This window comes from Salmo salar, chromosome ssa17 (genome assembly GCF_905237065.1).
Source record: "Salmo salar chromosome ssa17, Ssal_v3.1, whole genome shotgun sequence".
Lineage (NCBI taxonomy): Eukaryota > Metazoa > Chordata > Actinopteri > Salmoniformes > Salmonidae > Salmo > Salmo salar.
The window spans coordinates 23,603,153-23,625,076 of NC_059458.1; the positions used below are offsets into that span (position 1 = coordinate 23,603,153).

At 41.2% G+C, this 21,924-nt stretch overlaps 1 protein-coding gene across 30 annotated transcripts in view; it reads right to left on the reverse strand.

Annotated features, from left to right (window-relative positions):
* Positions 1–4,160: 4,160 nt before the first annotated feature.
* The window catches only part of LOC106575608 (poly(rC)-binding protein 3), a 31,610-nt gene continuing 13,846 nt past the window's right edge, over positions 4,161–21,924 (reverse strand). For 2 of the 30 annotated variants that reach the window (XM_045699079.1, XM_045699081.1), the window contains exons 4-15: positions 12,459–12,633; positions 12,153–12,176; positions 11,999–12,040; positions 11,763–11,879; positions 11,476–11,607; positions 11,132–11,260; positions 10,429–10,572; positions 8,995–9,036; positions 8,276–8,381; positions 7,700–7,755; positions 7,267–7,436; positions 4,161–7,091 (exon numbers count right to left, since the gene is read on the reverse strand). In XM_045699079.1, coding sequence (XP_045555035.1) covers positions 7,037–7,091; positions 7,267–7,436; positions 7,700–7,755; positions 8,276–8,381; positions 8,995–9,036; positions 10,429–10,572; positions 11,132–11,260; positions 11,476–11,607; positions 11,763–11,879; positions 11,999–12,040; positions 12,153–12,176; positions 12,459–12,539 — 1,098 coding nt within the window. In that variant the 5' untranslated portion in view covers positions 12,540–12,633 and the 3' untranslated portion in view covers positions 4,161–7,036. Of the gene's footprint in view, positions 7,092–7,266; positions 7,437–7,699; positions 7,756–8,275; positions 8,382–8,994; positions 9,037–10,428; positions 10,573–11,131; positions 11,261–11,475; positions 11,608–11,762; positions 11,880–11,998; positions 12,041–12,152; positions 12,177–12,458; positions 12,634–19,170; positions 19,421–21,203; positions 21,347–21,924 lie in introns of those variants that run through there. The other 28 variants (XR_006760031.1, XR_006760030.1, XM_045699080.1 and 25 more) reach the window with 28 other exon arrangements.

Genomic DNA, 21,924 nt, shown 5'->3' on the forward strand with positions numbered 1-21,924 from the left:
TATATGGAGAGTCCATTCTTAATGCCACAAGGGTCAAACTCATTCCACAGAGGACCGAGTGTCTGCGTGTTTTCACTCCTCCCTTGTACTTGATTGATGAGTTAAGACCACTAATTAATAAGAAACTCCCCTCACCTGGTTGTCTAGGTCTTAACTGAAAGGAAAAACCAAAAACCTGCAGACACTAAACCCTTCATGGACTGAGTTTGATACCCCTGATCTAGACGTTAATATAGAGCCTTGGCATGCAGACAGTGTATTCTCTCCAGGCATCTGTCACCTGGCCCTCTATCCCTGTGCAACTGTCCTCTTTTATATGACACTCATCTCACACCAATTAAGTTTATAGACATATTAAAATATCCCTATTACAGTAATACTATTACTGTAAATCCCAAAGGAATGAAATCATGATGGACTACTGTCCTCTATCTTTGTCTGTCATTGGAGCCAGAGACAAAGACCCTTGATGGACCCCAGGAAGAGAAGGTGCTGATTTAGCAACAGCTAAAATACTACAATTGTCTTGTTACACAGGTATAAAGGCAACTTAAGGTACATTTCTACTGTTTTTCTGATATATTTGACTTGTAATGATGTCCAAAGTAATAATCAATTAACCTCAACTTCTGACATACTGCAGGGATGTAAAGTACTTAAGTAAATATACTTTGAAGTTCTACTTTTGTAGTTTTTTTGTTATCTGTACTTTACTTTACTATTTTTATTTTTGACAACTTTTACTTTTACTCCACTACATTCCTAAAGAAAATAATGTATTTTTTACTCCATACATTTTCTCTGACACCCAAAAGTACTCATTACATTTTGAATGGTTAGCGGGACAGGAAAATGGTCCAATTCACACACTTATCAAGAGATCATCCGTGGTCATCCCTACTACCTGATCTGGCAGATTCACTAAACACAAATGCTTTGTTTGTAAATTATGTCTGAGTGTTGGAGTGTGTGTCTGGCTATCCGTAAATTTAAAAAACAAGAAAATCATGTCGTCTGGTTTGCATAATATAAGGAATTTTAAATTATTTAAACTTTTACTTTTGATACTTAAGTATTTTTAAAACCAAATACTTTTAGAATTTTACTCAAGTAGTATTTTACTGGGTGATTTTCACTTTTATTTGAGTCATTTTCTATTAAGGTATCTTTACTTTTACTCAAGTATGAGAATTGGGTACTTTTTGCACCACTGACATACTGTATGTTTGTATTTCCTGTTCAATTCCATACAGCAGCTAGTGATAGTTGTGTTTGTTTTGATTGGTCTTGTATTGATTGTATTGTGGTGATGTTGTTATTTCGCTATATGTTGTATTGTATTGTGTTGATGTTATTTTGCTATATATTGTATTGTATTGTGTTGATGTTATTTCGCTATATGTTGTATTGTGTTGATGTTATTTCGCTATATGTTGTATTGTATTGTGTTGATGTTATTTTTCTATATGTTGTATTGTATTGTGTTGATGTTGTTATTTTGCTATATATTGTATTGTGTTGATGTTATTGTGCTATATGTTGTGTTGATGTTGTTATTTTGCTATATATTGTATTGTGTTGATGTTATTTTGCTATATGTTGTATTGTATTGTATTGTGTTGATGTTATTTTGCTATATGTTGTATTGTGTTGATGTTATTTTGCTATATATTGTATTGTGTTGATGTTATTTTGCTATATGTTGTATTGTGTTGATGTTGTTATTTTGCTATATGTTGTATTGTATTGTGTTGATGTTGTTATTTTGCTATATATTGTATTGTGTTGATGTTATTTTGCTATATGTTGTATTGTGTTGATGTTGTTATTTTGCTATATGTTGTATTGTATTGTGTTGATGTTGTTATTTTGCTATATGTTGTATTGTATTGTGTTGATGTTGTTATTTTGCTATATGTTGTATTGTGTTGATGTTATTGTGCTATATGTTGTATTGTGTTGATGTTGTTATTTTGCTATATGTTGTATTGTGTTGATGTTATTTTGCTATATATTGTATTGTGTTGATGTTATTTTGCTATATATTGTATTGTATTGTGTTGATGTTGTTATTTTGCTATATATTGTATTGTGTTGATGTTGTTATTTTGCTATATGTTGTATTGTGTTGATGTTGTTATTTTGCTATATGTTGTATTGTATTGTGTTGATGTTGTTATTTTGCTATATGTTGTATTGTATTGTGTTGATGTTGTTATTTTGCTATATGTTGTATTGTGTTGATGTTATTGTGCTATATGTTGTATTGTGTTGATGTTGTTATTTTGCTATATATTGTATTGTGTTGATGTTGTTATTTTGCTATATGTTGTATTGTGTTGATGTTATTGTGCTATATGTTGTATTGTGTTGATGTTGTTATTTTGCTATATATTGTATTGTGTTGATGTTATTTTGCTATATGTTGTATTGTGTTGATGTTGTTATTTTGCTATATGTTGTATTGTGTTGATGTTGTTATTTTGCTATATATTGTATTGTGTTGATGTTATTTTGCTATATGTTGTATTGTGTTGATGTTGTTATTTTGCTATATGTTGTATTGTGTTGATGTTATTTTGCTATATGTTGTATTGTGTTGATGTTGTTATTTTGCTATATATTGTATTGTGTTGATGTTATTTTGCTATATGTTGTATTGTGTTGATGTTATTTTGCTATATGTTGTATTGTATTGTGTTGATGTTATTTTGCTATATGTTGTATTGTGTTGATGTTGTTATTTTGCTATATGTTGTATTGTGTTGATGTTATTTTGCTATATGTTGTATTGTATTGTGTTGATGTTGTTATTTTGCTATATGTTGTATTGTGTTGATGTTGTTATTTTGCTATATGTTGTATTGTATTGTGTTGATGTTGTTATTGTGCTATATGTTGTATTGTGTTGATGTTGTTATTTTGCTATATGTTGTATTGTATTGTGTTGATGTTGTTATTTTGCTATATATTGTATTGTGTTGATGTTATTTTGCTATATGTTGTATTGTGTTGATGTTGTTATTTTGCTATATGTTGTATTGTGTTGATGTTATTGTGCTATATGTTGTATTGTGTTGATGTTATTTTGCTATATGTTGTATTGTGTTGATGTTGTTATTTTGCTATATATTGTATTGTGTTGATGTTATTTTGCTATATGTTGTATTGTGTTGATGTTATTTTGCTATATGTTGTATTGTATTGTGTTGATGTTATTTTGCTATATGTTGTATTGTGTTGATGTTGTTATTTTGCTATATGTTGTATTGTGTTGATGTTGTTATTTTGCTATATGTTGTATTGTATTGTGTTGATGTTGTTATTTTGCTATATATTGTATTGTGTTGATGTTATTTTGCTATATGTTGTATTGTGTTGATGTTGTTATTTTGCTATATGTTGTATTGTATTGTGTTGATGTTGTTATTTTGCTATATGTTGTATTAAATTGTGTTCATGTTCACAGGGCTCCCTTGAGAATGAGACCCTGGTCTCAATCAAAGTTTAAAAAAATATTTTTAAATGAATTTGATGGATACTGTCTTCTTCTCCTGCATCGATAGGCCCTCTAGTGGTATCTCCTAGACATACAAGATGAAACATTCAAGATGAGACATTCAAGATGAGACTATTCAAGATGAGATTATTCAAGATGAGACATTCAAGATGAGATTATTCAAGATGAGACATTCAAGATGATACAATCAGGATGAGACATTCAAGATGAGACATTCAAGATGATACCATCAGGATGAGACATCAATAATAGAAAAAGTAGAATTAAAAAAAGAGACATTAGAGAACATAAGAAAATTAGGATGATACATAAAGAGAAAATAATCATCAATAAAGAGAATAATGGAAATCAAGAGAGAATAAAAGATAGAATAGGATGAAGTTGGAAATAAGATGAGACATTCAAGATGATACCATCAAGATGAGACAATCAAGATGAGACTTTCCATATGAGATATTCAACATGAGACATACAGGATGAAACATTCAAGATGAGACATTCAAGAAGACATACAAGATGGCATGTATGCCACTGACAGCAACATTTTTGCCACTGACAGTAATATTTTAATGGGCAACACAGAAAAACCAAGCCCCTTTTGATATCATTGAAGATCAAAATGATACAAGACAAACCATGGTTCACAAGAAGAAAAACTTTATTCATTTTCATACTTACAAACAATTTCAAAAGTAACCTAAGTAATGAAATTACTTCAACCTAAGATAGATTTGCTCATTGCAAATAATCCAACTGAAAATATATACCAAGCTCCGTTACATTTTCCCAAATAAGCAAAATATACAGGAGCAAAAACTGAAAAATATATTGCATGTATTTTTTCAATTTTTGTTGCTGCCGCCGCCCAGAAAGGAAGAAAGTCAAGAAGCAACAATGAGTTGTAAATACATGACAAACTTTCCTTGTATTATATGCACAAGAAAAAATACAAATAATAATTGCACATCATTCCCTTATTATTGCATCAGTTGCATTTGAGTCTGTTTCAGTAGGTGTGTATACTCAGTCATATACGCCAGTGTAAATACAGTTTCAATACACTGTAACAACATATGGATATTGAAGTTATTGAAATCCCATTGGCATCACTATTTCAACAATTCAATATTCCTGCCTAGTCTGAATGCAATCGATGATGAGAAGCTGAACAGTTCTAAAAAGCGAGCTTGCCAAAAAAAACAGACATTTTAACTTGTTAAATGACAAACATTCCATTGAATTACAAGCTATGACAGATTTTTTAAATTAAACGAATAACACAAACCCATAATGTCAAGGCTAGCACTACTACTTAAGTTAAACATCAAAATGTAAGAATTATTGCAGAATAATAATCAACTATGCATCGTTCAGTACATCAGTACAGCATTTGGTCCATTGACATATCACGTTTATATGATGAAAGCGGTTGAAATTAGACCCAAAGTCAGGCTCAGCATATTGAAACCAAAACAGGGAGTTAAATGAAACAAACCAGGATGGTTTTTACTGTACTTGAAACCAGTTGGACAGTGAATCAATGACCTGTGTTGAGAGGATAGCATTCAACGGCTGTTCATATGCATCAGTGCTGAATATGACCTCAGCCCAAGCTTGCAAACATGACATGTCACAACTGCCTATACTTTGAATAAGCTTGAGAATTGTTATGAAGGGAATTTTACATGTTTAATCCAAGCAAATATAGCCCAAACCTACCCTGAAATCTAATACAGTACACACAAAAAAAACCGAGCTTAAATATCATGATCAACCAAAAAATGTCATTATAATGCATCAAGAAATAATAAATAGAATTGCAATTTTTGTTTTTTAAATCGTCACTTAAAACGTGCAACATGACTTTGTCATCTAATCTGTTGACATCATCGTAAAAGCATAATGACATTCAAAACCTAAAGCATTAAATAAACAATATTATAATAAAAATAACATGATGGATGAACAATCGCGAATGTGGCGGCATGGGAGTAAACACGTCCGCCCAGGCCCCACGGGTTCCCCCATGAACCCCAGAACATTCCATGGCCCATAAACATTTGGCTCCATCCAAACACCTATGGCCACGTCCCAATAATATCAAACAGCTTCCTCTCCTGGTCTCCTTTCCTTCAAGAGTAGTACATTGAAGCCTCTTTTATCTGTCGTGGACATGGGAGTGAAGGAGACGACGAAAGGAAGCCAACTAAGAGAATTTGGACACAGCAATAGTCTTAAGTCCAACTAATTCCTCACACACTAGAGGCAGTCCACAGTATAATGAAGAGTTGAATTGTCTATTGCATGAGCGTAGCATAGCTGACTATGTGGTCACCCACAGTAGTCTTGGTTAAGAAATCGAGTAAACAATCATTTTAGTGTTCAGTCAGTTAGGATACAGTTTTTAGCCACTGATGATTCTTTTCTTGAGTAATTTCCTTTCATGCTTCTTAAATACTATAAATAGGGTTCCTGGAGGATGTGAGGGAGAGTTATTCATTTGGGGTAGTAGTAGGACTAGACGTGAATGGCAAAAAAAACGCATGAAAATAATTGTGGAAAAGGTTTGGAGCATTGGAGGCTGGTGGGAGGAGCTATAGGAGGACGGGCTCATTGTAATGGCTGGAATGGAACAAATGGAATGGTATCAAACACATCAAAGATATGGAAACCACACATTTGATTAACCATTAATTCCATTCCAGCCATTACAATGAGTCCGTCCTCTAGCTCCTCCCATCAGCACTAACATAGCAACACCATAGGAACACTTACACCGAACTGGAATACTCAAATACATACAATACATTACTGAACACATGCAGTATAAGTCATAATGTAAAATACAAGAAATTAACATAGAAAGGAGGGCTCTAGGAGTGATACCATTGGCTCAAAGAGGTCATGTGATGCAGCAAAAAGTTATGGGTAGAGATCGGATTAGTAAGTAGATCATTTTAAGGATCCGAATAGGGGTAAAAATAGAACGATTAAATTGACCTAAAAATACCTCTTCTGAAAAGAGCATCATGAAGTAATCATTGGGCTACATCCCACCATACTGTGCCGATAGCATCACCCAGCACCTAGAAAATGGAACAGTAGCATTTTTTTACAATGTTTTTACACTTTTACATTTTTTTTGTACATTTTTTTCAAACTGATATTGAAATCCTATTTTGTAACACTAGCAGAGAGCGCGATAGAGAGAGATAATTCAGAATAACACAATTTGATCCTAATGAACGTTCAACATGCTTCAACACTTGTCTAAAGGTCTAAAATCAACAAAAACAAAGACATGACTTATTTTTTCAGTTTCTCTGAAAGCAACAGCTCTCTTATTAGAGCGCGATCGTGGTGGTAAGCTGGAGGGTCAAGGGAGTTGTTATCAGAGCCAGATGCATTAGTCTAGAGGGCATCATCATCAGGAGTTAGGTAGGAACATCATGTCTTCAGTGGTCAGGAGATGGAAGGAGCGGAGCAGAGGGAGTGGAGGCCGGCCGGGCTGGGTCCTTAGGATGTCGTCATGGAGGATGGGTCATTCCACATGGCCGCCACGTCTCTGAACCTGCCACAGGGTATGATGGGAAAGGGAGTACATTATTGTTTCTGTCAAATACCTGAAGATAATGTAATAACAACAAATAGACAAACAGAGGATCCCGGGACAACAGGTGAGCTATTGACCCCTTTGTCAATTGTAATGTGTGTGTGTGTGTGTGTGTGTCTGCCAGGACTCTGACCTTGCGTTGATGAGGTACTGGGCCAGGCTGATGTTGGCGGGGGTTCCTGTGATGGTGATCTGGCGCTCCGATGACCCTTCCATGGCGTTAGCAATTTTGATCTGCGCCCCAGACATCTGACGGATCTCGTTGATTTTGGTTCCCTGGCGCCCGATTATGCAGCCTATTAGCTGGGAAGAAGAGGCGGAGGGACTTAAAACAGGGGAATAGCAAAGTCTGAATGGAATGCATACAAAGTCATACGCACCATGACACCCTGACCCCTTTTTTCAGTTGTTCTATTTTTACAAATATATCCATGGTGGTACATGAAAGCATTTGAAAACTTTTTGTTCAAATATTGACTGACTATTGGTGAAATCACCTTACCCATCCCTTACATGACAATAGATGACAAATGTCAAATGAAAAGCTCCATGGTCCCCGTACTCACATCATTGGGAATGGTGAGTTCATGAGTACTGGCCTGGTTACTGGCATCCAGACCTGCTATATGGGAGAGAGAGAGACAGAGAGAGGGGACACGGCATAAAATAGAGTTTTGCACGGGAGGGTGACGTCCGCTGTGAGCGACAGTTATCTTTGGAGACCTATAGTCGGAACCCTGATTGGAGATGCTTCTGCAGAGGTCTTGAGAGAGCAGCCTGTGGCTTCTCCTTCTCTGTTGAAAAGGGGGTTCGTTCTCAAACCAGAGGAGATTTGCCCGCCGACCCAGATAAAACTAACTCGGAAGGACCAAAATCTTCAAGGCGCTACAAAAGCAGATTAAGAAAATAGACCAAATATTTGAAAAACTACAAATAAAACGTCAACGTCAACAACAGCAACCACCAGGTGGCCATGTCATCGGAAGCGCAGCACAAAGAACGACAGGAAGAGAATGAACAGAGAAAGACAGATAGAGGAAGAGAGAGAGAGAAAGAGGAGGAAGTGTGTGTGTGTGTCTCTACAGGTAAAAAAAGAGAAGGAGATTTGGTAGAGGGTGGTTCTCGTGTAGGTGGGTACGTACCGGGGAAGGCAGGGGTGGTCTGTCCAAGGGGATTAAAGGGGGTTTGCTGCATAGCCAACTGGTGGAGCTTGGTCAACTGCTGAGGGGGGTAGGAGGGACAGCAGAGCTATGAGGGCATCGTTAAAACACACACACACACACAGGTCAGGTCTGTCACCAAGAAACAGTACAAGAAGAAAGACAGGATTCAGGAGAAGCAGTGACACAGATAGGAGGAGAGAGAGAGAGAAAGAAGAAAAGGAACTCATAGAGGACTTGGCCCGAGTCGGTGAAGAAAGGATGCCTCTATGTGTTTGGATGGTGCCATGTGAAATTTAGTTTATGGATGTCTGTGTCTGAAACTCTTGGACCCAACATGGCGTCATCAAACATACCATGTCCGTTTGACTACGTTGAGGTATTCCTTGAAATTGACCTCCTCCTCTCTGAAGAAATACTGCACTTAACTTTCACGTTCCTCACTTGAGCAACCGGTATCCTTATTATTCTGGGTGATGGATAAGGAAATCATTATCCATCTGCTAGCTTTCCTACAGACCAAGTCCTATGAAGTTTGGCTCCAAACGGAGGACAGAGGTTGTGAGTAATTTCAGATTTGAAAGAGACAGAAATTACTTTTCAGAATTGGTAGTATTAATATTATGGGTTAATATTAATAGGATTGGACACAGAGAGAGTAGAGTGTAGAGAGAAGACTGCCTCATGGAATTAGAACTCACGTCAGGGTGAGGGATGGCGTATTGTCCCTGAATGGTGTAAGCCTGGAAGGAGAGGAGGGAGAAACATACAACGCTATTAGAATCTGCTGATGGAAGTGGCTAAATCAGCATTTCCCAAACTCGGTCCTCGAACCCCAAGGGGAGCACATTTTGTTTTTGCCCTAACACTACACAGCTGATTCAAATGATCAAAGCTGGATGATTAGTTGATTATTTGAATCAGCTGTGTTGTGCTAGTGCAAAAACCAAAGCGTGCACCCCTTGGGGTCCTGTGGACCGAGTTTGGGAAAGTATGTGTATTTCCACTATGCCTCCACTAGGGGCAGTAGTGGTCTACATCCGTGACCCCACATCTATCAGAGTCATATTCACTGATTCTAGTCACTTGATAACTCTTTCAGTATTCTCCTAGCAGGGTTGGGCCAATTCCATTTCAATTCCAGTCAATGCAGAAAGTAAACCAAATTCCAATTCCACATTTCCCTCATTGAAAAGCATTAAAGAGAATTGGAATTAGAATTTCAGTGTAATTCCTGAATTGACTAGAATTGAAATGGAATAGACCCCAACCCTGGCAATCAAGTTAAATTCATGTCAAAATTAAACATACAATGCTAGCAAAAAAAGATCTATGAGCAACCTTGAAAAACAGTTCAGATATCATATCCCTTGTACTGAGGTGAATACTGAACACAACTGTCTACTTCAGTCTCTGACCACTTATGTGGCTCCATTTTTGCAAGTCACCATTTGTGAAACTTGAGATAATGTCATAATGTCATATTACAGGCCATTATTCCTAACGAAATGTGATATAATATCTGTTGAAGGGAGTTGGATAAACAATGGGAGCTTGCTCATGAATACTTTGCTGACGTATTAAACATGTTACTGATCATTTCTTGGGTAGTAGGGACATTTTATCTTGTTTTTTTTGGTATTTTATTTACAATAATAACTGCTCTCTTTAATCATATTGCAAGCTCCTCCATTGTCCTCTAGACTCCCTCTCTAGTTCTTCACCCCTCACATCAATCAGGTTCAGCTTAACTTCACTGGCTGAGAACAGCCAGGTGGGAGTGGCTACGGTGAGGGCTGGGGAGAGATGTGATTGGAGGAAGGAGTCGAGGACCCACTGTCAGGGGAATGTGATTGGACCTAATTGATGTGTGCTCATCGGGGTTCACAGCGTGATAATGGGGTCAGCATTGGGCTGAATTCCATTTCAACACCAGCCAGCACAGCAACTCCATCCAACATCCAACATATTTTTGGATCATGTTTAGGGTCAAGTCCTGAGTCAACTGGCGCTGAAATGGCAGCTAGCCCAGTTCTGATGGTGGTAGTGGTGATGGTGGTGGTGATGATATCATGCTAGCAGAGGCAGTGGCAGTGGTGAGGAGGTGAGTGATAAAACCTGGAAGTGACACTAACAGGCAGTGGCTGGTGCTGCAGTAAGAGGCTGAGGTTGGCAGTGGAGGCCCCCAGCGGGTCGGCTCTTACCTGGCCACCTGAAAAAATGACGGGGGTGGAGGCAGGCTTGGGGCGGTAGGGGATAGTGGCACCTTTCGGTGGGGACTGAGGAGAGGGAGGAGAGGGGAAGAGGGGTAGAGAGAGTGTTAGAGCAGTGGGATGAGGAATACAGTAAAGAGAGAGAAAGATAGAGAGACAGAGAGAGAGAGACAGAGAGAGAGAGCGCGGGAGAGAGAGAGAGAGAGAGAAGAGAAGACAGGAAGAGGTTTTGTAGACTGAGGGACAGTGCCTTGGGAGAAGACAGTCTGTGACGCTCACTACATCACACTATTGTTGTTTACTGTGGATGCATGCAGTGGCATGAAATAGGTGTTGTGTATAAGAGCACACTGACAACTGAAATCACATGATTTTACCTCATAGGTCAGCTATATCAATGCAACCTGGGAAGCCATCATCTACAACATTGTTATAATCATTTTGACCCATGGTCTATACCGACCAAGATCCTAATTCCTTCCTTAGATGTTTGAGACGGTAAAAACAATTGTACATCCACGTTTTACGTTCTAGCTGACTCCTAAGGTCTGTGTGAATGTATTTTTCCTGTGTATTCCCGGGAGGACTGAATCAGACCCTCCTCCTTCATCCCTCCATACTCTACCTCTAGCATGACAACACAGATCTGCTTGACACACTGGATAATGGCTTCCGGGGCTCCTGAGATGGTGACTGCTCGTTCAGTGGAGTTGGGCAGCATGTCCCCTGCGACCTGTACCTGAGCACCTGTGGACTGAAGTGGGAAGACTGTTATTGAGCATGTGTACTGTGTAAGGTGCAATGAAAAATAGCTGGTACTGAAGCCAGATAGGAACGATTCCTAAACAAACTACTAATAAGAATGTAAAGGCTGTATATGCATTTTTTTTTGCCAATGAATCATTAACTAACTAATAAATTGTCAAGTGAATTCAATCAATCATTATCACTACTTATGCCCTTGTTTACCTCTCTCATTTCTTTGATCTTGGAGCCTCCTTTCCCTATGAGGGAGCCACATTGGCTGGCTGGGACCACCAGACGCAGAGTGACAGGGGGCTTGCTGGTGGCTGGACTGTTGCTCATAGAGTTGATTATATCCTGGGAAGAAACCATAAAGATCATATTAGCATAATAGTATTGTATTAAAATACCTGGTGTAACAGAATTGTAAAACAGCCACAGAATTGTAAAACAGACGTTGTAAAATGAAGCACGACCAAGAGGAGATTGAGGGGAATATGTATGCTAGATACCTCTTCAAACTTGTATGCGATCATGGCGAAGGCCTTGAAGATGGCATCTGTGGGTCCGGTGATGGTAACTATCCTCTCTGGGCAGTTTCCCTCAGAGATGTTGATGCGTGCACCGCTCTGTGGATCAAACAGTAGACACAGTTAGATAAATAAAGTAGATCATGAAGTACTAAATAGAATACTATCCATTTAATATGCATTCTTAAACTGGGTAAGGTGCATTATGGGATACATACTGCACTTACCTCTTCACGCATCTTCTTCACTGTCTCTCCTTTCTGAAAAGACAGACAACAGACAGACAACAGTTAAAACATCGGAGAGATGTCACATTGAAAAAATGTACTAATATTCATATGATTGTGATGTGTCTATGAACATGATAGTTACCTTTCCAATGATGCTTCCAACCTCCTGCAAAGAAACGGAGGTTCAACAACAGTTAGCATCAACGTCCAATTCAATACATGACAGAAACTATCCCAAAAACCTTGAGAAGCGACCTCTCCTCGTCTCCCTCACAACCACAGATCTAAAAACACTTGATAGACAGTAACCTATCCAGCCCATTCAGCCAATGGTGGTCGTGAAGGAAAGGAGATAAGGAGATAAGGAAAGTAAGCCATATGAGAGTATTGGAACTAAAGTAAAGGAAACTATCTGAGAGTATTGGAACCCAGCGGGTGTGTACTGTACCTTGCCGTGCATCAGAAGCCTGATGGTGAGGGTAACGTTGAGGCCTCCTTCGCCTGGCTGCTGCACCTTGGGTGGTTCCATGTTGGGATTGGATGTGAAGGAAGGGGTGTGGTCACGTAAAAGAGGAGTCCCAGGGCCAATGAGAGTGTGATGGAACAGCCAGCCAACCAGTCACCTGCAAGACAAGAAGGATGAGACACGACCACTCAATATTAGGCCCACTGGAAACAGAGATACCAAACTACCACTGGATAACATTGATGGATCTTTGAATGAACCTGCTCATGGATACCATTCGAGTTCTGTTCAGACAGGAAGAGTTTTATAGACTGAGTGGCGGACAATGCTTTAACTCTGGAGGACAATCTTTAACTCTAGGATCTTAATTTGACCTATATTGTCGCAGCAAAAGAATCCTGCAGCAACAGGATTTGAATGATTACTCCATAATGTTGCTTGATCAGTGGTTAAGCTATTAGCTGGCCAAAAGTAGCCTACATGAGTGCAATACTGTTAATATAACTGTGTGTTAGTGTGGGTTTTCAGTGAATTCATGTAAATTACGAAACTCATCTGCATTTCCTGCGGTGCAGGAAAATTCTGAGCAACAAAAGGGTGATCAAATTAAGATCCTACACCTGTACATCACAAAAGTATAGGGACAGGGAAGGCCATAATCCCTGAACCCAGAACTAAATGAGCTAAGGCTGTCATAAGAGACTAGGAAGGCCATAACAGTGTTGGTTGGTTGGTTAGTTGTAGCTCCATTTCATGTTGTTTGACCTTTTTTATTTCTCTCCATACAAAGGATACTGATTCATGATTTCAACTGGCTGAGAAAAGATTTCCCGTTCTATATCTATGGATATAGAATGTGAAGTTGTTCATTCTAAATGTTCCGTTGCCATGATGGCTGGCAACGTTCTTATCCCTTGCTTGCTAGCCAACTACGGCGCGCACAGTCACGTCAAACCATGCAGCTAGAATAACAGCAATGTTGCTGCATTGAATTTCTTTGTATATATCCATAAAAACGATGTTTGATTTTGACTGCCTGAGAAAAGATGTCCTTCTCGTCCTGACACGTTAATTCTTAATAGGACAGTGGAGATCGAATTTCAATATTGAAACAATGTTGCAGATGTCGAGAGACAGACAGCGATGTTTGAACAAACCCCTGTTGTTATAAAACCCAAATGTTAGGCTAGAAACATGGGGAAAAAATGTCAAGATGCTTTTTACAGTGGAAACCAATGAATTGGCTGGCTGGGCTGATGAGATACTAGATGCGTAGAGATTTCTCAGATGGAGCAGAAAACAAGATGCCCATTTTTACGTCATAGGCTTACCCCTGCTAAACTGTTTTTTTGTGTATGGCTTAGAACACATCTCAACCAATCAAAATGCTTGTTTTGACCAACCCGTTGTAGAAAGAAAGAAAGAGCGAGAACCAGAGGTTGTATGATAGACCACACGGAGAGAGTGGGAGGCCACGGGAGGTCTCTGAGATAAGGGAGGAAAGGGTTCTGCAACCAGCTGTCTCTCTCCAATCTCCCAGAGGTCAGATTACATAAAAAGCCTTAATCCGGGTTTAAGAGCCAGGCCAGTGGTGCAGGTCTGCCACAGGGCCTGGGCAGGGACAGAAATAAACCCAGTAAAACCAAGTGCAGGAGGGGGGTTGGGGGGTGGGGATGCACGTGGGTTGTGGTAGGCTGGCGGGACCGTAGCACAATGGACTGCTGGAGCCAGGGGTTACCAGGGTTATTTGGGGTATTTTGGTGATGGAACTAGATGAGAGGATGCAACCACTCTCTGTGGTATTGTAATAACAATACTGGTGTATATGTAGCTACCACTACTAGTCTTCGTGAAGGCATACATGGTGATGGAAATGCCTTCGAATTGGGTTGGGTATTTGAAGCATTCTTCAAAAGGTGGCATGCAGAAAACAAATCATATAGACTCCAATCGGGTCCACACACCTCCTGAGAGCCATCATGTGTGGCTGAAATGAGAATGTATTTTCTCTCGTGTGCCTGGTGGTGTGTTTGAATAGCTCTCCTACCATCCACCACCTTCTCCCTCATCCACTGCAGCACAATAGAATTAGGTCACAGACTCATGATTCATCCATTCCCCATCCATGCCTTCCAGTCAACTTGCTTTTTATTTCAACAGCTAAATATTAGGCACCATTCTCAGACGGAACTCTATTTGAGACAGCGGCAGCATAAAAAAAAGACATTTAAAATTCAAAATCCTGTTTTATCTCCAAATGGGCCTATTGTGTCCCTTGGTTGAATGATATTTAATTTAATCCCAAACAGTTAACATTTGAATCTGAGCATAATCAGTTATGTATTACAATCTATTAGTAGGTTATGCAATTTAGGACACCATACCACTGTATTCAAGAGTGAGGCAACAGAGTGAAGGTTAATATATGCGTCCGACTGAACACTACGTTATCAAAACCAATTGTCTGCATTCGACCAATAGTGTTTTCAAGTAGATTTTCAGAGCTCTGGACAATGTATGTGTTGACCATGCTCAATCCCCTTTGTTAACAGAGTTATCACATCAACAAGTTGGAAATAAAGAAAAAGGGAGAGAGAGAAAAAAAGAGAGATAGAGGTAGAGGGGGAGAGAGAGAGAGAGAGAAAGAGGTAGAAAGAGAGAGAGAAAGAGAGAGAGAGGTAGAGGGAGAGAGAGAAAGAGAGAGAGAGAAAGAGAGAGAGAGAAAGAGAAAGAGAGAGAGGTAGAGAGGTAGAGAGGTAGAGGTAGAGGTAGAGAGAGAGAGGGAGAGAGAAAGAGAGAGAGAGAAAGAGAGAGAGAGAAAGAGAGGTAGAGAGAAAGAGAGGTAGAGAGGTAGAGGTAGAGAGAGAGAGAGAGAGAGAGAGGTAGAGAGGTAGAGAGAGATAGAGATAGAAAGAGGTAGAGAGAGAGATAGAGAGAGAAAGTGGTAGAGAGGTAGAGAGAGAGAGAGAGAGAGCAGTATTTCTCGTGGCATCTGATGTAGTTAGTAAGTGGGTCAGAGAGAGCTATGTTGAGCTGCAGAGCTGCTGGCCTCCTCCTCTATGGTGCTCTGCTATTGAATTAATCACGCTTTACGCTCGGGTGGACAACACCGCGCACAAAATGGCTCTTCCTTTTCTTTCATCTCTCCCTTCGTCTGCTGCCCTGCCTGCCCTCAGCCCAGCGCAGAAAAGACAGCATGCTGCAGCATCACTCTTAGAGAAGAAGCCCCACTTTACATCTGCCTGTCTTTCTTTTCATTCCTTGGCTCTTTAATGTAGAGCTAACAATGGAGGATGACTCCTCTTATGTAGGCCCACTGGACTGTGAGTGACCGAGAACACTTTACTAAATATGAAAAGATCGCTGTCTTCAGTATCTGAAAAGGGTGGGCAGGAGAGAGCTCTGAGTGAGTACAGTCACGGCTCCCGTTACTGATCACCTGAAATGATTCTGTCAGCAGTCAGGAAGGGAAGAAGAAAAGGAGAGAAAGATATTTGGGAGAATTGGGTGACATCACCGGGAATGACAGACAGAGGCTATCCAGATGCCTTGATTAGTGCTGGGCAACAGAAAGGAATGCACTGACTGGAAGTGGATCAGCACTGCAGTCTTATCATGCACTGTAGAAATGAGCCAGCAATTTTCTCTGCAGTGTTGCCTCACCTTATCTGGCCTCACCGCTGCCCTTCCCTGCTTCCGGTCAGCTGTGTGTGAGTTGGTGCATGTGCATGTGTGTACTGTATGCTTGCTCAAGCTTAGACCAAAGAGAACATGCAATCAGCATCTTTAAGGTTTCCTTACTGGAGATTGGAGATTGTGTTGGAAAATGTGTTTTGTTTGAACATCCCCACAAAGTCAGAACCGGATTATATGAAACATCAACCCAAAGGCTCTTACAGCGCACGTGAGAGAAAGACTGAGATCTGGAGGAATGGGAAAATGGAGGACAGAACTTGCAGTATAATCTAGGCCAAAGCCCCGTCATCTGTTCCATTTTAATCCACCGAGCTAGAGATATGTCGTTATGATTTTCATATAAACCCTCCATAAGCAGTAGAGAGAGAGAGACCACTAAACTGAGACCCCACATTCATATACTCTGTATGTTTGCCTGCTCCGACTCAAATTGACCCTGATTCTACAAATGACCTTTGAGCTCAATCATAGTGTAATTAATAGAGCATGAGTTAACTCACAAGCAAACTAGAAAAGGGCATACATATGTTACACACGGCACACAAATCGTAGCTGTTTTCTCTTTGGTTGGCCACGTTTGCTGGCGAAGATAAGAGATGAGTGACGCAGCATTGTAATCTGTTATGAGGAGCCAAGAGAAGTGTCAGTCAGAGGATCCAGTCCATTCTACATTCTGAACCCACTAAAGAGACTTTTCATTAGGAAAATAGCTGCAGTGAACTACTCACTAAAAGCAAGTCAGCACCCTCAAATAACACCAATATGCCCCCTCAATCACCGTTGTCCTCTCACCTCTAACCTTTTAGACGGCCTATGTTGTGCCTTAAGGATGTCCTATGTATCCTCAATACCATGAGGACGTCACAGAAGGAAACCCCATATGAAGAACTCCATCTACTTTAATGACTCAGGCAGAACCGTCTCCTGCATGACTGAGCCTGTCACTAAAATCATCATTCTACTTCTAATAGATTGGAATGCTGGATTCAAAATGGCCTGCTGTCAGTAAGTAAGGGCCACAGTGGACAGCAGAGAAGTACATGTTGATATTAGATATTGAAGTTGAACTTGTGTTGCTGTTGGAAAATAAAATAACCAAATATACTTGTTGTGGTACCAAAGTGGCCAGAGACAGAATTGCACCCCCCCCAAGTTGTCAGATCTTCCTTTGAAAAAGAAACTCTTACATGGGGGACAATGAATATAGAATAGAATAGAATAGAATAGAAAACAATGTGTTGTAGATGCAGGACACTGAGATGTGAGCAGCAGCTCTGGTCTCATCTGACGCTAACTAGGCTTTTGTTGCAGTGTGATTGGAGGGGGGGGAGAAGGGGGGAGGTGGGGAGGGGGCGTCTGTGGTGCTGAGCGAACGGCCTTCCTCTCCTCTACCCGGCTGTGACAGTACACTCTAGAGCTGTCACTCTAGATCAGCCACCCCCGCGCTGAGACCTCAGTCCACATCACAGTCAAAACAGGGGCGACCACTCACTCCCTCGCACTGAGTAGTGCCCTCACCAGGCCAGGCGACACTGGAGAGAAGAGAGGGATGGGGCATGGGTGGCCGCTAAAACACTTGTCACTGTCCCCTAATAAGAATCCAATCACAAAATGGGGTCGTAAAATGTGCCATTGCCTACGACGGATAGAGAATGTAGACCCCGTTTTGCGTTGTGGCATACCATGTTGTACTGTGGCGGTAAAAGAAGAGCGTGCTGTCGGCCATCTTAGATTTCCCACAAATGTACATGAGATCACAGCTTGTCACTAAGTCAAGGCTCCGCTGAATGAGCATGCATGGATTTACAGATCACAGTCATGTTAAATGGGTCGAGTGTAAACACATATCTTTTTTTATAATTTTGAAATTCTATAATATAATTTTTGATCGTAGTATTTTTACTTCCTTGAATGATATTTAGTTTTCTAAATTCCAATACAAATATTAATTTGATCATTTCAACAACACAAAATAGTGCCAGCCTTCGGTATTGTTATTTCAGATGTCGATTATGCAACATTTGAACAATTATGTGATCTTTTAAAACCTGTCCTAACCATTACGGAGGAAACGTACATTCCAACGATTTGGTGCTTCCTTAGTTCAATCTCACTGTTCACATGAATTAGTGATAATGCCAAATGACACGTTGACTGTTCATACAGACCAAGAACACCACCAAGAGAGCTAATGTGATAGTGAGGATGATTGGGATAATGATCGTGAGGACTAGATACATCCATCTCATGGGCTATCAGGTTCCGTTACCATTCAGTGTGGACAAGGTCAGCGGAACCTATCGCAATAGAACGACGCCACTTCTGATCTGCAAAACATCACAATGTCATTAGAACCCACCTTAAAGGAACAATTAACCGATAATTCCATTAAACAATTAGCCCGAATGTATACGATCACAAGGGTGAGTCAATAGCAGGGAACATGGAGGGACCACAAAGAGAGGGGTCCAACCAACCAACAAGCTAACCGGCGATTCTCAAGGGAATACAGAAATACTTTCACAGCACACACATGGGGTCGCAACACCCTTTGTATTTGCCTAATGAAGGACACACTAAGAGAAACGGCTAAAACAATGGCGTCAGATCGATGTCCACTGTATTACAAAACAAAGGGGTTTCAAATAACGATGGGATTGAGATAATAAACTCGCAACATGTCAACGGCTGCTGTTCCCGCACCGCTTAACGATAACTCTACAGACATTCATTAATTATTGAAGACATTTCCCAACTCAACATTGGCCAATATCTCCTGCTGCCAGTTTAAAGCCAGGAGACTACCCATGAAGCCTTTTTTACAAATGGTCCAACACTAGCCTACTGTACGTACATATCATACAGTCAATTGCACTATTTTACATTTCCAACATATGTTTATAAAAATAAATACATATTTGAATAGTAACAATATGACCATTGGACTCATCAGAGGCCTTCCTCAAACCTGATCTAGAAGCTGAAAAATAGGCATTACCTTCGTGCAGCGTAAAACAGATGGCCACCACTTTCGACGTTTCGCAAAAGATTAAAAAAACACAGAATGAAAATGATTTTTTCCCTCTCCCCTTTGCTATGCCCAGTCTGAATCGGGATATCTGATTGGTTGGAAAAGCCAAATCACATGGGCGAGACAGAGAACCCGTGACCCCGCTCTAAATAAAATGACGGAATGAAACAGCCTTGCATCCTAGCCGAACAATTTGTGGCAGTGTGATACCCTGACTACACTGACGATGTTGTGGTCTACTGTAAATAGGCTGTATGATGAGGCGGGATGGGGTCACCATCCCCCCCTCCCCGACCCCCAAATGGAACAAAGGGGGTGCCTAGTGAGGCACGCTGGCATTGGGGCATGTCTACGGAGGCGGGGTGTCAAAGTCTGCATAGCCACCCCCAGGCACTCGCCTGTCCTGTAGGTCAATTGTTCACCCACCAACCCACCAACTCACCAACCCACCAACCCACCAACCCACCAACTCACCAACCCACCAACCCACCAACCCACCAACTCACCAACCCACCAACTCACCAACCCACCAACCCACCAACTCACCAACTCACCAACTCACCAACCCACCGCCTTCTTCTCTAGCTGATCACGAACGCAACACCCCCAAAGTATTTTCAGATACAACAACCGCCACGGAACGCCAGCACAAACCCACAGACCCCCAACGTCTGTGACAAGGGACTACCAGGGTTAGTGGTTGGTTTGTGGGTTGGGGTGGTGGTCTGTGTGCCCTGGAGGATGAGGCTGGTAGAGGGATGGTGATGCAGAGGTCAAAGCCCAAACCCCACATCACATGTCTGTCATAACATCCAGCAGCCCTCGAACCACCCTGGCTCCTCCCGGCTGGCTTTTAATCTGTGTGTGTGTGTGTGTGTGTGTGTGTGTGTGTGTGTGTGTGTGTGTGTGTGTGTGTGTGTGTGTGTGTGTGTGTGTGTGTGTGTGTGTGTGTGTGTGTGTGTGGAATTACAGGGAGCTTTAGAGGCGTCCCGTCCAGATTATTCAATCCTGCTAAAATCCAACCCTGTGTCAGATGGACAGTTGTGCAGGGACCCCAGCAGCACAGACAGAATGTAGGGTTTAGGGGGTGGAGGGTTTGAGGGGGGCGATGTGGGCGACGGGGGTACAGGCATTGGATTAGTGGCCAACACAAACAATGAGGAGCGTGTCCCACCTAAATTTCAATTGTTCAGAGGGAAGCAATAAGCATATCTCGGTTGATATATGTCCTCTTAAACACTCAACATCTATCTATCTATCTATCTATCTATCTATCTATCTATCTATCTATCTATCTATCTATCTATCTATCTATCTATCTATCTATCTATCTATCTATCTATCTATCTATCTATCCCCCAAAACACAGAATGATCCCCACAGCCGCCCTACCGCCCCGCCTGTCGATTGGCCCATGGGAGAATACCACAAATAGAGCATTAAATTTGCTCCACATTGAATCACAAGAGGCTGAGAGAGGCACAGTGTCACAGAGAATCTGCTTTATATTCAAATAACGCTGTTGGCTCTCCTTCAAAAGCAAGAGTACATGGTGGCAGCCCCACAGACACAGACTTGAACTTTACCGTTTTTCCTCAAGTTATTACCATGTAAGGCCTTGTCCCCATAGTTTTAGACAGCATCCTCTCAATGTCTCCTTCCCTTAGGGCCCACTGATCTGAAAGGACTTGATAGGTGAAAGTGATATTGTGGAACTGGGAAACCTGTCCCAGTCGTTGCACCTATCAGTGCTCATGAAGGAAAGGAAATAAGGAAAGAAATACATTTGAGAGTATTGGGACGTGGCCAATGTATTCCTCCACATCCCAAGGCAGTCACAGTGCATGTTTTACTATAAACATATACAAACCCCTATAGCAACCACAGAGATGGCAAGGATATCTACATCTCAAGTACATGCAAAAGGTCCAGAGTGAGTCTTATAGAAGGCCTCTTTACCTAGTAGTATTCATATGGTCAGGCAGTGTACAGTATCTTACCGGTTCAGATGAAGGGAAAGTTCCAGAGGAGGAGATGGAGGTTCAGTTTGGGACCAGACAAACATGGAGGACAACGGACACTCTGAGGTATGGGCAGGCTGGCCTGCTTCTATATGTAAACTTGCCCTCATAGCCTCCAGCAAGGTGACCAGCCCAGCCCAGCCCAACCCAGACTAGCCCTCGGTGGGAAAAGCACCCTCCCCATAGCCACCCCAGTCCCCTGTCAGGAACAGGCAGGACTGATGGAGGCAGAAGGGCGTGAAGGAGAGAGGGAGCGAGGGAGAGAGGGATCAGGAGGAACAGTCGATCCCGCCAGTGATTGTTGACGTGGTGACTGAAGGAGGCGGGGCTGGCCTCACTGAGGTACCAAATAACGAGTGTTGTGTGAGTGTGTCTATGTGTGTGTGTGTGTGTGTGTGTGTGTGTGTGTGTGTGTGTGTGTGTGTGTGTGTGTGTGTGTGTGTGTGGGGGGGGGGCACAAAGGGACTTTTGGGGGAGGTGATTATCTAAGCACTTCCCCTGACCTAATGAACATTTTATATCAATACTCAATACTTTTTATACAACCAACTGACGTATCCTGGGCTGCAGGATCATTAAAAACGTCATTATTGATAGCGGAGAAGCCACAAGCCACAATGCCCCTGATCCCATGCATTGTCTACTGTAAAGCGTCTGTGTGTACCTTGTGAGATGAGTCAGGCGCAGGACAGCAGATAAG